The sequence below is a fragment of the Oryctolagus cuniculus genome, chromosome 1, assembly GCF_964237555.1.
Source record: "Oryctolagus cuniculus chromosome 1, mOryCun1.1, whole genome shotgun sequence".
In the NCBI taxonomy this organism is placed as follows: domain Eukaryota; kingdom Metazoa; phylum Chordata; class Mammalia; order Lagomorpha; family Leporidae; genus Oryctolagus; species Oryctolagus cuniculus.
Window position 1 is genome coordinate 122602668 of NC_091432.1, and position 13523 is coordinate 122616190.

General features: G+C 41.2%; 1 protein-coding gene across 6 annotated transcripts in view; it reads right to left on the reverse strand.

The window, feature by feature from the left end:
• ARHGAP32 (Rho GTPase activating protein 32) overlaps positions 1–13523 on the reverse strand; it is a 318668-nt gene that overhangs the window by 13142 nt on the left and 292003 nt on the right. For all 6 annotated transcript variants that reach the window (XM_070048333.1, XM_070048334.1, XM_070048328.1 and 3 more), the window contains 5 exons: positions 13173–13255; positions 6331–6438; positions 5918–6063; positions 5148–5343; positions 2049–2194 (listed from right to left, as the gene is read on the reverse strand). In XM_070048333.1, coding sequence (XP_069904434.1) covers positions 2049–2194; positions 5148–5343; positions 5918–6063; positions 6331–6438; positions 13173–13255 — 679 coding nt within the window. The remainder of the gene's footprint in view (positions 1–2048; positions 2195–5147; positions 5344–5917; positions 6064–6330; positions 6439–13172; positions 13256–13523) is intronic.

Below are 13523 nucleotides of genomic sequence, written 5' to 3' on the forward strand. Positions count from 1 at the left end.
AACTCAATGACTGGTGTTCCTCTTTTGTTACATGTATTTGCAAGGTGGAGTTACAGTGAGAGAGAGGGGAGACTAAGAGAAAGAGATCTTTCATCCACTGGTTTTCTCCTCAAATGGTTGCTGGGCCAGTCTGAAGCCAGGAGCCAGGAGCTTCATCTGGGTCTCCCATGTGGGTGCAGGGGCCCAAAAACTTGGGCCATCTTCCACTGCTTTCCCAGGCCATAGCAGAGAGCAGGATTGAAGTGGAGGAGCCAGGACTTGAACCAGCACCCATATGGGATGCTGGCACAGCAGGCAGCAGCTTTATCCCTACACCATAGTGCCAGGCCCGATCAGTGTCCGTTTAAGAGTAGGTAAGGGGCTGGTGCTGTGGTGTGGCGGGTAAGGCCGCCTCCTGAAGTGCCACTATCCTAGATGGGCATCGGTTCAGGTCCTGGCTGCTCCATTTCCAACCAGCTCTCTGCTGATGGCTTGGGAAAGCAGTAGAAGATGGCCCAAGTCCTTGGGCCCCTGCACCCGTGTGGGAGACCTGGGGGAAGCTCCAGGCTCCTGGCTTTGGAAGAGCCCAGCTCTGGAAACTGGGATCAGGATCCTGGAGTTTAAAAAAGAAAGACCAGCTGAGGACACAGAGACACACAGGAAAAGGCTGCACGGAGGAGGCAGAGTCTGGCGTGATCCTGCCACAAGCCAAGGAATGTCAGGAGCCACTGGGGAGAGGTAAGAAAGGACTCTTCCTGGAGCAGACAGAGAACTGCTGGAAGCCACTCAATTAGTGGTAATTTTCACGACAGCCCTTGGATATTAACGCAGGCACTTTAATTATGTATGCTGAATTTCGTTTGCTAAATGTCTCCATCCTCTCTCATCCTTTGGTGGCCTTTGACACCGCCGACACTTCTGTTAAGACCTTCCTCCCCTGAAGGATTAGTGCAGTCTCTGTCCTTTGTCTACCCTTGTAATCACTTCCTTTCGCTCTCCTCCCAGGACAGCTCTTCTCTTCCAGTTCTTCATACACTGCTTTTCTCCAGAATTCAGCCCCCAATCTACTTCTCTTCTCACTCTCCTCCATCTCAGAAATACCTCTTAGTCCCATGTGATTAGGCCAATCCCTAAAGCCCACGTCAAGGCTATCTTATCTGACCACTATTCCCTCCCCAACAAGAATGGACACTTCCTAATACAAACACCTTATACAAACCTCTATTCCAGTAACTATGTTCAGTACTGAAATCTATTTTCTTACACATAGGGTTACATGCTGAGGGCAAAGGCACCACCTTACTTTGCTTTCTACCTGCAGAGCTTGCTATCCAAGTATCTAGCACAGACTTAGTGAGTGCATGATTACAAGCTGAATGAGTAATGTAGGAAATGAACTGTGATACTTCTAACATTACCTGGAAAGGAAGTATTACTAGCCCTCCTAGATTCAGAAGATGTTACTATCAGTAGAATATGAGTTTTAAACTAATTTTAAAAAAGCTTTATTCAACAATAAAAGATTTATTTTTCCAACAACATACTCTCATTACTGAGTCACCTACTAAAAATAAAGTGTCTTTAGTCATAAGCATTACAAACTCAAAAGGCCTATTTAATCAGTTTGTCATTTTAAAAATCTATGAAAATATATACCGATAAATTTAAATACCAGAGCAGTACTTACTACAAACTATAGACAAGCTATGATACAAAAGTGTTGTGAATTTTTAATCCATATGTAATTTATAGAGCTTCCTTAACAAATTGGTTATTTTTACATATTCACATATGCAGGTACTTCAAAAAGTTCATGGGGAACAATTAAAAGGTAAGCCTACAGTGGTGCAAAAAAAATTGAAATCCATGCCTAGGAGTATAATTTATGTCATCTTTCAAGTTAGGAATAAAGAATTGGTAAAAGAAGACCATCTATGTGGCCATATGATACTGAAGCCTATTACAACAATACTACGTGGCATCCGTGCCTACCGGGGCAGCAGGAGCGGCCCCTTCAGGGCAAAGTGCTCTGTGAGCAGCAGGATGCGGGACAGCTGTGAAGCCCTTACCTTTCAGGGCCATAGCTTTCATCTCTGAAGGCTCGCTCTCATTGCGCTGCAACTTCCGCTTAGAAACGGAAGACGACTTCCCCAGGTTGAAAAAGGAGCGCCAACTGCCAACGGGAGACTTCTTCATCTTGGTTTGAGGCCTCTTTCTGTGAGAGAGAAGACAATTAATCCTCAGCATTCAGAGAGCCAACGATCCATCTCCTGCTCTAGAAAAAGAAAGAGCAAACGATACCAAGAACCAGCCACAGAAACACAGCTGAACAGGGGGCAGACACCCTCCTTCCACACAGCACACTCAGCACAGTGCAGTGAAAGCGTGGAAGACACTGCATGTGCAGACTTTAATGCCAGTAACTGGTCCACAATGCTCATTCTTATACATAACTTCAGATTCAGCCTCCTAATCTGCAAAACAAGTGGGGACAAGAGATATCTGCAGGTAGAAAATATTAAGCCTCCACAAATAAAACAGAGTTGACAATATTTTAGGGGTGAGCAGAGAGAATAAGAGCAGAAAAGAAAAGAATAGCAAGTATCACACACTAATGCCAGACACGGTGCTAACTGCCTTACACATGTAAACCCTTGAATCAGAAAGAACCACATGAGGCAGGTACAATTATCCTCATTTTACAGCTTACTGCTGCAAATACTTTTGTAAAACTTTGTTTTCTACCTTCGTGAAACCAATGGTTAAGAATGTTATACTACTACAGTTTTAATCATCTGTGATTGCTTTCAGATTTACTGTATATGGTCAAATGGTCATTTTTTCCATTCAATTATTGTTTATAGCCATTTTCTATATCCCCACTAAACTAGGTCTTTTGGTTTTTTACTTGTTAAACTTCTTATTTGGTGAAGTATTAAGCCTTTTTACTGTAATGTAAATTTAAAAGATGTTATCTCAAAAACTAAAAAAAAAAGAAAGGGAGAAGGAGGGAGGCTGGAAGGGAGAGAGGCCGAGAATATCATTATGTTCTCAGAATTGTATCTAACAAAGTACACTAAACCTGCCAAAAACTTAAAATCAAAAAATTAATAAAACAGTAAGAAATTGAAATAACTACTCTAACATTATGAACTACTAAATGCCAGGTCTGTTTACATTCCAACACCAACTCTCTTTAACTACTACTTTATGAAGAGAATTGACGGCAGCAAGTGTTTGGCCTGGCTGTTATGACTTCAGTAAGGATATCTACATTACCTGTATCACATACTGGAGTGCCTGGGTTCAAGTCCCAGCTCCACTTCTAATTCTAGCTTCTTACTAGTGTACATCCTGGGAGGCAGCAAGTAACAGCCCAAGTAGTTGGGTCTTCCCCACCCAGATGGGAGATCTGGATTGAGTTCCCAGTTCCCAGCTATGGCCTAGCCTAGGAGCAGCCATTGTGGGCATCTGGGGAGTGAACCAGCACGTGGGAATTCTGTGCATCTCTTTCTGCTTTTTAAAGTAAAGAAATAAAGTTGAAAGAGAGAGAGAGAGAGAGAGAGGTATCTAAGCACAAAATAAAACTTAAAAACAGTCTATGAGTAAATTATGGAGATAAAATATAAAACCAAAATGTGAAGACAAAGCTGGAATGACAAATAAGTAGAAGACTATGCTCCACGTTTTTGCTGTCAGAACATTTTTAGTCATGGGAAGTTGACTGGAAGTTAGAGGAGTATACTAAAATATGCAAAGAAGAAATTCAAAGGTTTTATTAGTATGACCCAGTCCAGGAAAGTAGAATACTTCATTGATTTCTAATAGCCAAGGGAGTAGCAGAGACATCAAACTAATTCTTACATCCGAGTCTTCCCACAATAACCTTGTAAAGAAGACAGAGAAACTATGGTATCATCATTTCTTCAGAGAAATGGAGAATTTCAGAGCCGGAAGGGACACTGAGAGAGTGCCTACCCCTGCAGTGGTTTTCAAAGGTTAGCACACACCAGAATGGCCTGGAGAAGCTGGAGGAAAGACTGACTGGCTGGGCCCCACTCCCAGAGTTTTTGATTCAGTGGGTCTGGGGTAGACGAGGATTTGCCTTCACAGAATCACCAGGTGCTGCTTCTGCTGCTGCTGGGAGTCTTAATGTGGAATCAATGGCCCACGAGTCACTGTCCGTTCATTACCTTCTGAATAATCTGTTCCAATACAACTAATTTCGGAATAAACCTCAAAGCATGTCTCACAGAGAAAAATCAAGCACACATAGTGGAAGTTCTTAATTTTTCCTAGCTATTTTCCCTGTATAATTGACTTTTTTCTTTTCAAAAATCACACAATGTTATAATGCTTTGCTAAAAATCCTAGTGTCACTCCTGAGGAAGGGTTAAGTATTATGTATATTCAAATGAACAGGTTTTCTTGGGAATGGCCCAGAATTTAATATAGTAATACCAGGGGCCGGAGCCATGGTGCAGTAGGTTAATCCTCTGCCTGTGGTGCCAGCATCCCATATGGGCGCTGGTTTGAGTCCCGGCTGCTTCTCTTCCGATCCAGCTCTCTGCTGTGGCCTGGGAAAGCAGTGGAAGATGGCCCAAGTCCTTGGGCCGCTGTATCCACATGGGAGACAGGGAAGAAGCACCCGGCTCCTGGCTTTGGACCAGTGTAGCTCCAGCCTTTGTGGCCATTTGGGGAGTGAACCAACGGACGGAAGACCTTTCTCTCTGTTTTTCCCTCACTGTCTATAACTCTACCTCTGAAATAAATAAATTTAAAAAATTATATAGTAATACCAAAACACAGGAGCTAGCATTATAACATAGTAGAATAAGCCAGTTTGAGTCCTGGATGCTCTACTGCTGGTCCAGTTCCTTGCTGATGTGCCTGGGAAAGTGGTGGATGATGGCCAGAGTGCTTGAACCCCTGTCAACCACCTGGGAGTCCAGAATGGAGTTCCTGCCTGCTGGCCATCTGGGGACTGAACCAGCAGGTAGAAGATCTTTCCTTTTCTCCTCCCTCCTCCCGCTGCCCCTGCTGCTGTCATTCTGCCTTTCAAATAAATAAATAAATCTTTAAAGAAAATACTAATACACAAAATAGGAAAACAAAAATATTACACAGCGAAGAAAACCAGATCTTAAATAGGATTTAATGAAATTTACCTTTCCAGTGGGAACTCAATTATGGTATGAAATTTTCCCTGAAGTGCTGCAGGTCCTTCTCCAACTTCAATGTATTTATTTTCAGTCACAATTGGAGAATTGACCTGAGCTTGTGTCCGCGCCTGGGCTTCCTCCAATGTCAACAGCTTAGTGGACGGGGAGGACACCAGCAGGGACTTGGGCCTTGATAGAGAAGCTTCAAAAGAGAAGGCAAGCGGTGAAGACTCAGCTTTGTGTGAACACCTGTCTTTCTGCCTGTCTCCCCATCCATCTAGCTCTTGGTGTTGTCTCTAATTTTCTTCAAGTTTTTTAAATAGCACAGCTATAATGCTTTATACTGAGTGAGAAATAGAAGGTGACATACCAAGTCGTGTTAACAGTGAGGCATAACCATATATGTAATTTTTAATAATTTAACTATTTCCCATTCTTAAAAATTACCAGGAAAGGATAGCACTCAAATATTTTTAGTTTTGGAAGGAATTTTTCTTCTTCTGCTCCATATTATACTTCTATATACATCAATAATAGGTGACAGGGTGTTTTTTTTAATGTGTCATGAACTTTGCCCACAGTGGGTCTAGTACGTAGTACTTACTATAAACACACAAAATTAACTGTCAAATGTTCATTCTGGAAGACAGATATAAACTGGCTGCCTTCTAACAAAAAAAGTATCTTTTTTAATCAAGTTAAGAAATACCTAGTCTTCCATTCCTAAAAGCTCAGCTCTGTGTCCCCGCCAGTGGACCAAGTCCCTCGGGCCTTACCTGCCCCTTCCTGCATGACTGCACTGATTTTGCCACTGAAGAGCACATCCACGTGATTGAGGATGAACTCAACAACCACAGACTGAATCCTCACTTCCATGAAGGCCGCTGTTCCGCTGAAGCAGGCAGATTCTATCTGCTTCGACCTGGGAGGTAAACAACATTCCCATCAGAGGCCAAGACAGCAGTCTTGAAGAACAGTCTGTCTCCATGATCACATCAAAGCCAGGCCAGAGGAAGAGATCGTACTTTTACAATTCCTTAACTAAACCCCAGTCGCCTATTTTAGGGAGATACCAATAAAAAATATTTGTTCTACTTTTAAAATTTTTCCTTAAGGAATACTGATGAACTAAGACTTTTATTTAATATAATCGGTTTTTCTAAAGGTCATTAAGTCAAATATAAATTACCTTAGCAAGTTTGGAGCCCAAACAATTGCTAGGTTTTTGGCATGCATATTTGTGATGGAGCAGTAGTCAGCCAGAAGAGACAAATGTCTCATCAGGAACTCCAGTGTTCTGGAAGATGAAAGAAACATCATGTAGCAACACAGACCATGAGAGCCCACCTATTTATAAGTTTTCAAGAGCAAAATGAAAAATGAGCCTATTCAAATCCTACTAATTGTTTTTTACGGCCTACTGTGAGATGCGAATCCTCCACAAAAGCTAGTTTTATAACCAAATGATATTTTGAAGTTATACTTTCCTACTTGCAGCAGCAGAATAGGAAAGGATTTGAACAGTTCTTCTATTCAAGAAAACAGTAGTATTTTACAAGCCTAAAAACCTTTAAAATAATATTTGAATTAAAAATACATTTTTGGAATAAAGACCCTACCTGAAATCCTGATACTCTAGTTTATCTTGTCCATTCATTATTTGCTTTATTTAAACAATTCCAAATATATTGAGATTAAGCAACAGAGTATTTTTGAAAAAAGAACATCAGCTTAAATATAAATTAAACCAGATGAAAACCACACACACACACACACACACACACATATTACCTATTAGTAACCTTGTCTCAAAGTGTCCCTACCTAACTATAAAGGAATTAAAATTACTAAAGACAACAAATGAGAAGGAAATAAAAGATTCATGATTTCAAACAGTATTGCAAGTTAAATTATGGTCTCTATATGAGCCACAATGATTCAGATGGGCCCAACAGGAACAGGAGAAGATAACAGTTATACTAGGCTTTTTTTTACAGGGGTCTAATTTAATTCTCACGATAACCTTAGGAAGAACAGAATCACCTCCCTCCTGTAAAGGAGGAAGTAACAGCTTACTGAAGGTCACACAGACGAGTAGTGCCAGTGTTGGGATTCAGATCAACATCAGCATGGCTGCGAAGTCCCTGCCCATTCAAGAGCGACTACTCTGTCTGCCCTACAGTGCTTCTCTGTCCCTCCTGGACACAGTTCAATAAGGAAAGGGAGGCAGAGAGACAAGTGCCATTGACCTGGGACCATGTAGAGGTAGAAAGCTTGAGAAATGTGTTTAGAAAACAACATAAAGGGGCCGGTGCTGTGGCATATCAGGTAAAGCCACTGCCTGCGGCACCGGCATCCCATATGGGCACTGGATCGAGCCCCAGCTGCTCCACTTCCAATCCAGCTCCCTGCTATGGCCTAGGAAAGCATAGGAAAATGGCCAAGTCCTTGGGCCCCTGTGCCCACATGAGAGACCCAGAAGAAGCTCCTGGCTTCAGACTGGCCCAGCTCCAGCTACTGAGGACATTTGGGATGGGAGTGGATGGAAGATCTGTCTCTCCTTCCTATCCCTGCCTCTGTGACTCTGCCTTTCAAATAAGTAACTAAATACTTTTTTTGAAGAAAGGAAAAAAAAAAAACATAAAACTTATTATTGGAGTGACAGATAAAGGAAAAGAGAGATCAAAGGTCTTTAGAAAGGTATTTTGTAGGGAATGCAAATTAGGGGCCAGGCACTGTGGTGCAGCAGGTTAAACTGCTGCTTCTGACCCCTGCATTCCATACCCCAGTGTGCCATTTGGAGTCCCACTGTTGCCATCTGGGCAGTGAACCAGTGGATGGAAGTTCTCTGTCACTCTGCCCTTCAAATAAAAAATTAATAAATCTTAAAAGAAGAAATGCAAATGAAAACAATCAAATATAGCTGTTTCATTCACCCATCTAATTATAAATAATTTTAAAAATGTTTCAAGATTTTATTTATTTATTTAAGAGGCAGAGTTACAGACAGTGGGAGAGAGAGATAGAGAGAAAGGTCTTCTGTCCACTGGTTCACTCGTCAATAGTTGCAACAGCCGGAGCTGCACCGATCTGAAGCCAGGAGCCAGGAGCTTCTTCCGGGTCTCCTATGTGGGTGCAGGGGCCCAAGAGCTTGGGCCATCTTCTACTGCTATCCTAGGCCATAACAGAGAGCTGGATGGGAAGATGAACAGCCGAGACTAGAACCAGCACCCACATGGGATGCTGGCACTGCAGGCAGAGGATTAACCAACCTACTGAGCCACAGCACTGGCCCCTAATTTTTAAATTTTTTAAAGATTTATTTATTCATTTGAAAGGCAGAGTTATAGACAGAGAGGGAGAAACAGAGAGAGAGGTGTTTCATCTGCTGGATTATTCCTCATACGACTACAACAGTCGGGGCTAAGCCAGGCCAAAGCCAGGAGCCAGGAGCTTCATCCAGCTCTCCCACGTGGGTGCAGAGGATCAAGCATTTAGGCCATCCCTCCACTGCCTTCCCAGGTGCATTAGCAGAGACCTGGATTGAACGTGGAGCATCCAGGACTCATATGGGAATATTGGTGCTACAAGTGGTGGCCCCACACACATTGCCACAGTGTTGGCTCCATAAATAAATGTTTAAAAAAAAAAAAAAAAAAAACAGAAGAACTGGAGAAAAATCCATAGGTAGAAACTGACAAAGGGAAGGTGAGGAAATAAAAGGGTTGGTTCAAGAGTTAAAACAATGCCAGAAAGAGAATAAAAGATCGGGATTAAATTGTAATGAGCACCATCAACAAAATAATACAAGAAAATCTCCCAGAGCTGAAAAACTTGAGTGTCCACCTAGAAAAGACCCACGAACTGTCCAAAGCAAAGAATTAAAAATAATCTCTATGTAAGATATGTCAAGGTGAGCACTGACCAAGCAGGTTATGTTCTGAATCTGCAAGCCTCTAGAAAGCACAGAAACAAAAGAAGACAGGTCATCCCAAAAAGTGACACACATTAGGACCAGACTTCGCTGTAGCAGTTTTTGGTAGATGCTTTCAAAATTATGAGGCAAAAAATTACTTATACACTAAATTGATATAGCTAACTTTCAATTACACGCAATAGAATAAGTATTTTCAGGTATCAAGATCTTTAAAAATTTACCTCTTAAAGCTTTTCTCAGGATTTAAACTACAAAAACTGGGAGTAAAAACAAGGAAGGTGACAGGAGACACAGAAAAGAAAGGTTCTGTCTCATGAAGGAGGTGAAGGGAGTGGTCAGCCAAAGGGCAGGGTGGGGCTTGACAGGGTCACTGCAGATCTAGAGAACTTTGAGTCTCACTGACGCAGGGGACAAAAGGTGCTGGAATGATGTTTACCACATGTTCTCCCTGATAGGTGACAACTAACTGAGCACCAAAAAGGAAACCTGTTGAAGTGAAATGAACACTATGAGAAACGGTATCTTGATCAGCCCTCACCCTGACTGTTGATGAACAACTTAGTATGTTATCCCTCTTAGTATTTTTTTTTTGTTTGTTCTACTTAATACTTTTGGTTGAATACTGTAATCAATACACAATTATTCTCAAGTGTTGAAACTTAACTGAAAAGTGATCGCTGTTAAATATAAGAGTGGGAATGAGAGGGAAGAGATGTGTAATTCGGGACATGTTCAAGCTGACTTACCTCAAACGGTAGAGTTAGAAACATACCAGGGGATTCCAATTCAATCCCATCAAGGTGGCATGTACCAATGCCATCTCACTAGTCCAAGTGATCAATTTCTGTTCACAATTGATCATAATGATATGACTAAGAACCAAAGGGATCACATAAACAAGACTAGTGTCTGCAAATACTAGCTGATAGAATAAAAAAGGGAGAGAACGATCTGATAGAATAAAAAAGGGAGAGAACGATCCAACATGGAAAGTGAGATACACAGCAGACCCATAGAATGGCAGATGTCCTAAACAGCACTCTGGCCTCAGAATTAGCCCTTAAGGCATGTGGATCCAGCTGAAAAGCCCATGAGAGTATTTCAGGCATGGAAAGCCAAGACATTCGGGGGGTGGGGGACCTAAATGAAAGATCTCCACGAGTGAGATCCCAGTGGAAAGAACAGGTCATCAAAGAAGGAGGTACCTTTCTCTGAAGGGAGGAGAGAACTTCCACTTTGACCATGGCCTTGTCTAAATATGATCAGAGTCGGTGAACTCAGGGGGCTTCCATAGCCTTGGAAACTCATGACAAGAGCCTAGGGTGATTACTGAGGCCATAAACAAGAGTGTCAATTTGTTAAGTCAACAACAGGAGTCACTGTGCACTTACTCCTCATGTAGGATCTCTGTCCTTAGTGTGCTGTACATTGAGATTTAATGCTATAACTAGTACTCAAACAGTATTTTTCACTTTATGTTTCTGTGTGGGAGCAAACTGTTGAAATCTTTACTTAATGTATGCTAAACTGATCTTCTGTATATAAAGAGAATCGAAAATGAATCTTGATGTGAATGGAACGGGAGAGAGAGTGGGAAGGGGGAGGGTTGCGGGTGGGAGGGACGTTATTGGGGGGAAGCCATTGTAATCCATAAGCTGTACTTGGAAATTTATATTCATTAAATAAAAGTTAAAAAAAAAGGAAGAAGAAAAATAAGAGGTGAAAAGCTGCTTGCCATGGCTGCACACACCGACAGAACGTCAGTAGTTCTGCCAGCGTCTGGTGGGTAAGCTAGCGACGAACAGACACCCAGCAAGCCACAAAGCTCTCCAGCAGACACAACAAGTTGTACCAGAAAGGAAATACAATCCTAGTACATTATTAGCAGGGGCTGTGAATTTAAGCCCAAATGGCGATAACTAGACTAGATAAATAACTAGACTCTGAAGATGATACCGGGGAGAAGAGGCTATCAGAGAGTTAAATCTTGATTTACCATAAAAGGAAAGCAAAAATAGTATAAAAAAGTAAAAACTGAAGAGCTGCAAACATAAACATGCTATTTAAAAACAGGGCATCAACTCCAGAACTAAGAATTGGCAGAGAAGTTGGGTATGAAGAAGTGTGGAGCTTTGCATGCGGCTTGACTTCCAAAACCCTGTACGTTCGTCATATTGCTAGTTTCCTCTCAGTGTGCAGGAAATAGGTATTTATATCATCCTTCATACACAATTTTCAAGTCAAGGGGCCAGCACTATAGCATAGCGGTTAAAGCCACCACCTGCAATGCCAGCAACCCATATGGGTGTTGGTTCGAGTCCCAGCTGCTCTACTTCCGACCCAGCTCCCTGCTAATGGTCTAGGAAAGCAGTGGAGGATGGCCCAAGTATCTGGGCCTGTCACCCATATGGGAGACCTGGCTGAAGCTCCTGGCTCTGGGCTTCAGGCTGGCCCCAGCCCTGACCATTGTAGCCATTTGGGGAGTGAACCAGCAGATGGAAGACCTTTCTCTTTCTTCTCTCTCTCTCTCTCAAATAAATAAATAAACCTTTAAAAAATATTTTTTTCCAAGTCAAGAGGCATTGGCTTAACTTGAATCATCTGTGTTGCTATGCTTTATTTATTTTTTTAAAAGTAAAGGCCAGGCTCACTCACAGATTTTATCACTTAAAAACATCCTAAGAAGGCATTACTTGTATCCTGCTGACAGATAGGAAGACTGATGCGTTGATAAGTCACACAGTTTGTTTGGCAATTCAAACTCAGGTCCATCAATCAAATTTAATGTTCTTTATATTGAACTCAGTTGTTCTGATCAGTTAGTAATCTTGGCCCTTAAAGGTATTGTTCCAATAACTGTCTTTGATCAGATTTGCCTCCTGAGCCTTCCTTTTCAGGCCTAAATATCTCAATTTCTTTGTGTTTACATCACAAAAACTCTTAATTTCCTTTGAGTTTTTCTTTTTCATTCTCTCATGAGTCCTTCGATTACATCACACTCCTCTTAAGACAGGCTCCATTAGTAAGTAGTACAATGTGATTATGCTGTTACCCTCAAACTATCATGCATTTATATCAACAAAGCTGACTGAATAGTATGCTAATTTTTAGTACTGGTTAAAAAATGTTAGTGTTGGCACTGGCATTGTGGTGTAAGGGGTAAAGCCACTGCCTGTGATACTGGTATCCCATATGGGTGCCGGTTCTAGTCCCAGCTGCTCCACTTCCAATCCAGCTCCCTGCTCATGACCTGTGAAAAGCAGCGGAAGATGGTCCAAGATGTGGGAGAATTGCATGAAGCTCCTGGATCCTGGCTTTGCCTGGCTCAGCCCTGGCCATTGCAGCCAACTGGGAAGTGAATCAGCAGTTGGAGGACCTCTCCCACTTTCTCTCCCTCTCTCTCTCTATAACTCTGCCTTTCAATTAAATAAATGAATCTTCTAAAATAATTACTGTTGATTTAGTGCTGAGATTTAAAATATATATAATCAAAGTCATCTTGAAAAACAATACCAAATTACTTTTTATTACCAAAATATTTTGCTAAATTTAGCTTTTTTTGCCAATAACTGAATTTTTAAAATGTATATTTTGCTTCTTTATACTTCAAAGTTTCTACTGTTTTCTTTCTCTCACTAGCAAAATAGCTTCAGTTTTATTCTGGTCTTCTCAGACACAAACAAAAATATTTCTGAGAGTCCAAAGATAAAAATTAAACTGGGTTTTAAAAAGTAAATAAGTAAAAATTTCTGAAAAGTAGTAACAACTATAAAACTAATACAAAATCTAAAATAGAAATTCCAGACTTAGCATTCATTCGTTCCTTTTTTCCTGTATTCAGTCATTTACACAACATTTCCTAAGTACCTACTGGATGCTAAGCACAATGTCAGGCCCTGGAGATACAAAGCAAACAAACAGATATGAATGGACCTATTTATGAATACAACTCATTCCAGAAAAATGGAGCTTTAATGAGTCAGAACCACAAACTCAAAGGAAAAACCACTTTTACATATGAGCTGACTTTGACCTCTAACTTTTTTACCTTTTTACTTTTACCTTTTTACCTCTAACTCCAACACACAGTTTACCTGTAGTGTGGCGGGGGGAGCTGCTGGATGACATCATGAATTTTTATCAGCCTTTCTTCATCTGTTGCTGCAGAAACGGCATCCTGTAACAGTCACAATGCAAGATAAACTAGTAGGTTTTGTGGGTAAAAACAAAAGTTCTTCACTTTCAATTCAGTTTTCACTCAGCTTAACTCTTTACTCTCTGATGATAAATAGCAAGGAAGCACAACACAGGATCAGGGAAATAAATCACCTTTATGTGATGGAAACAACAACATCTTTTCAAATACAGTTTTTTAAAAAGCTTGTAGGTAAGATAAGGGTGATAAGATTAATGGCTCAAAGTCAGAAACTAAAAGGATGACAATG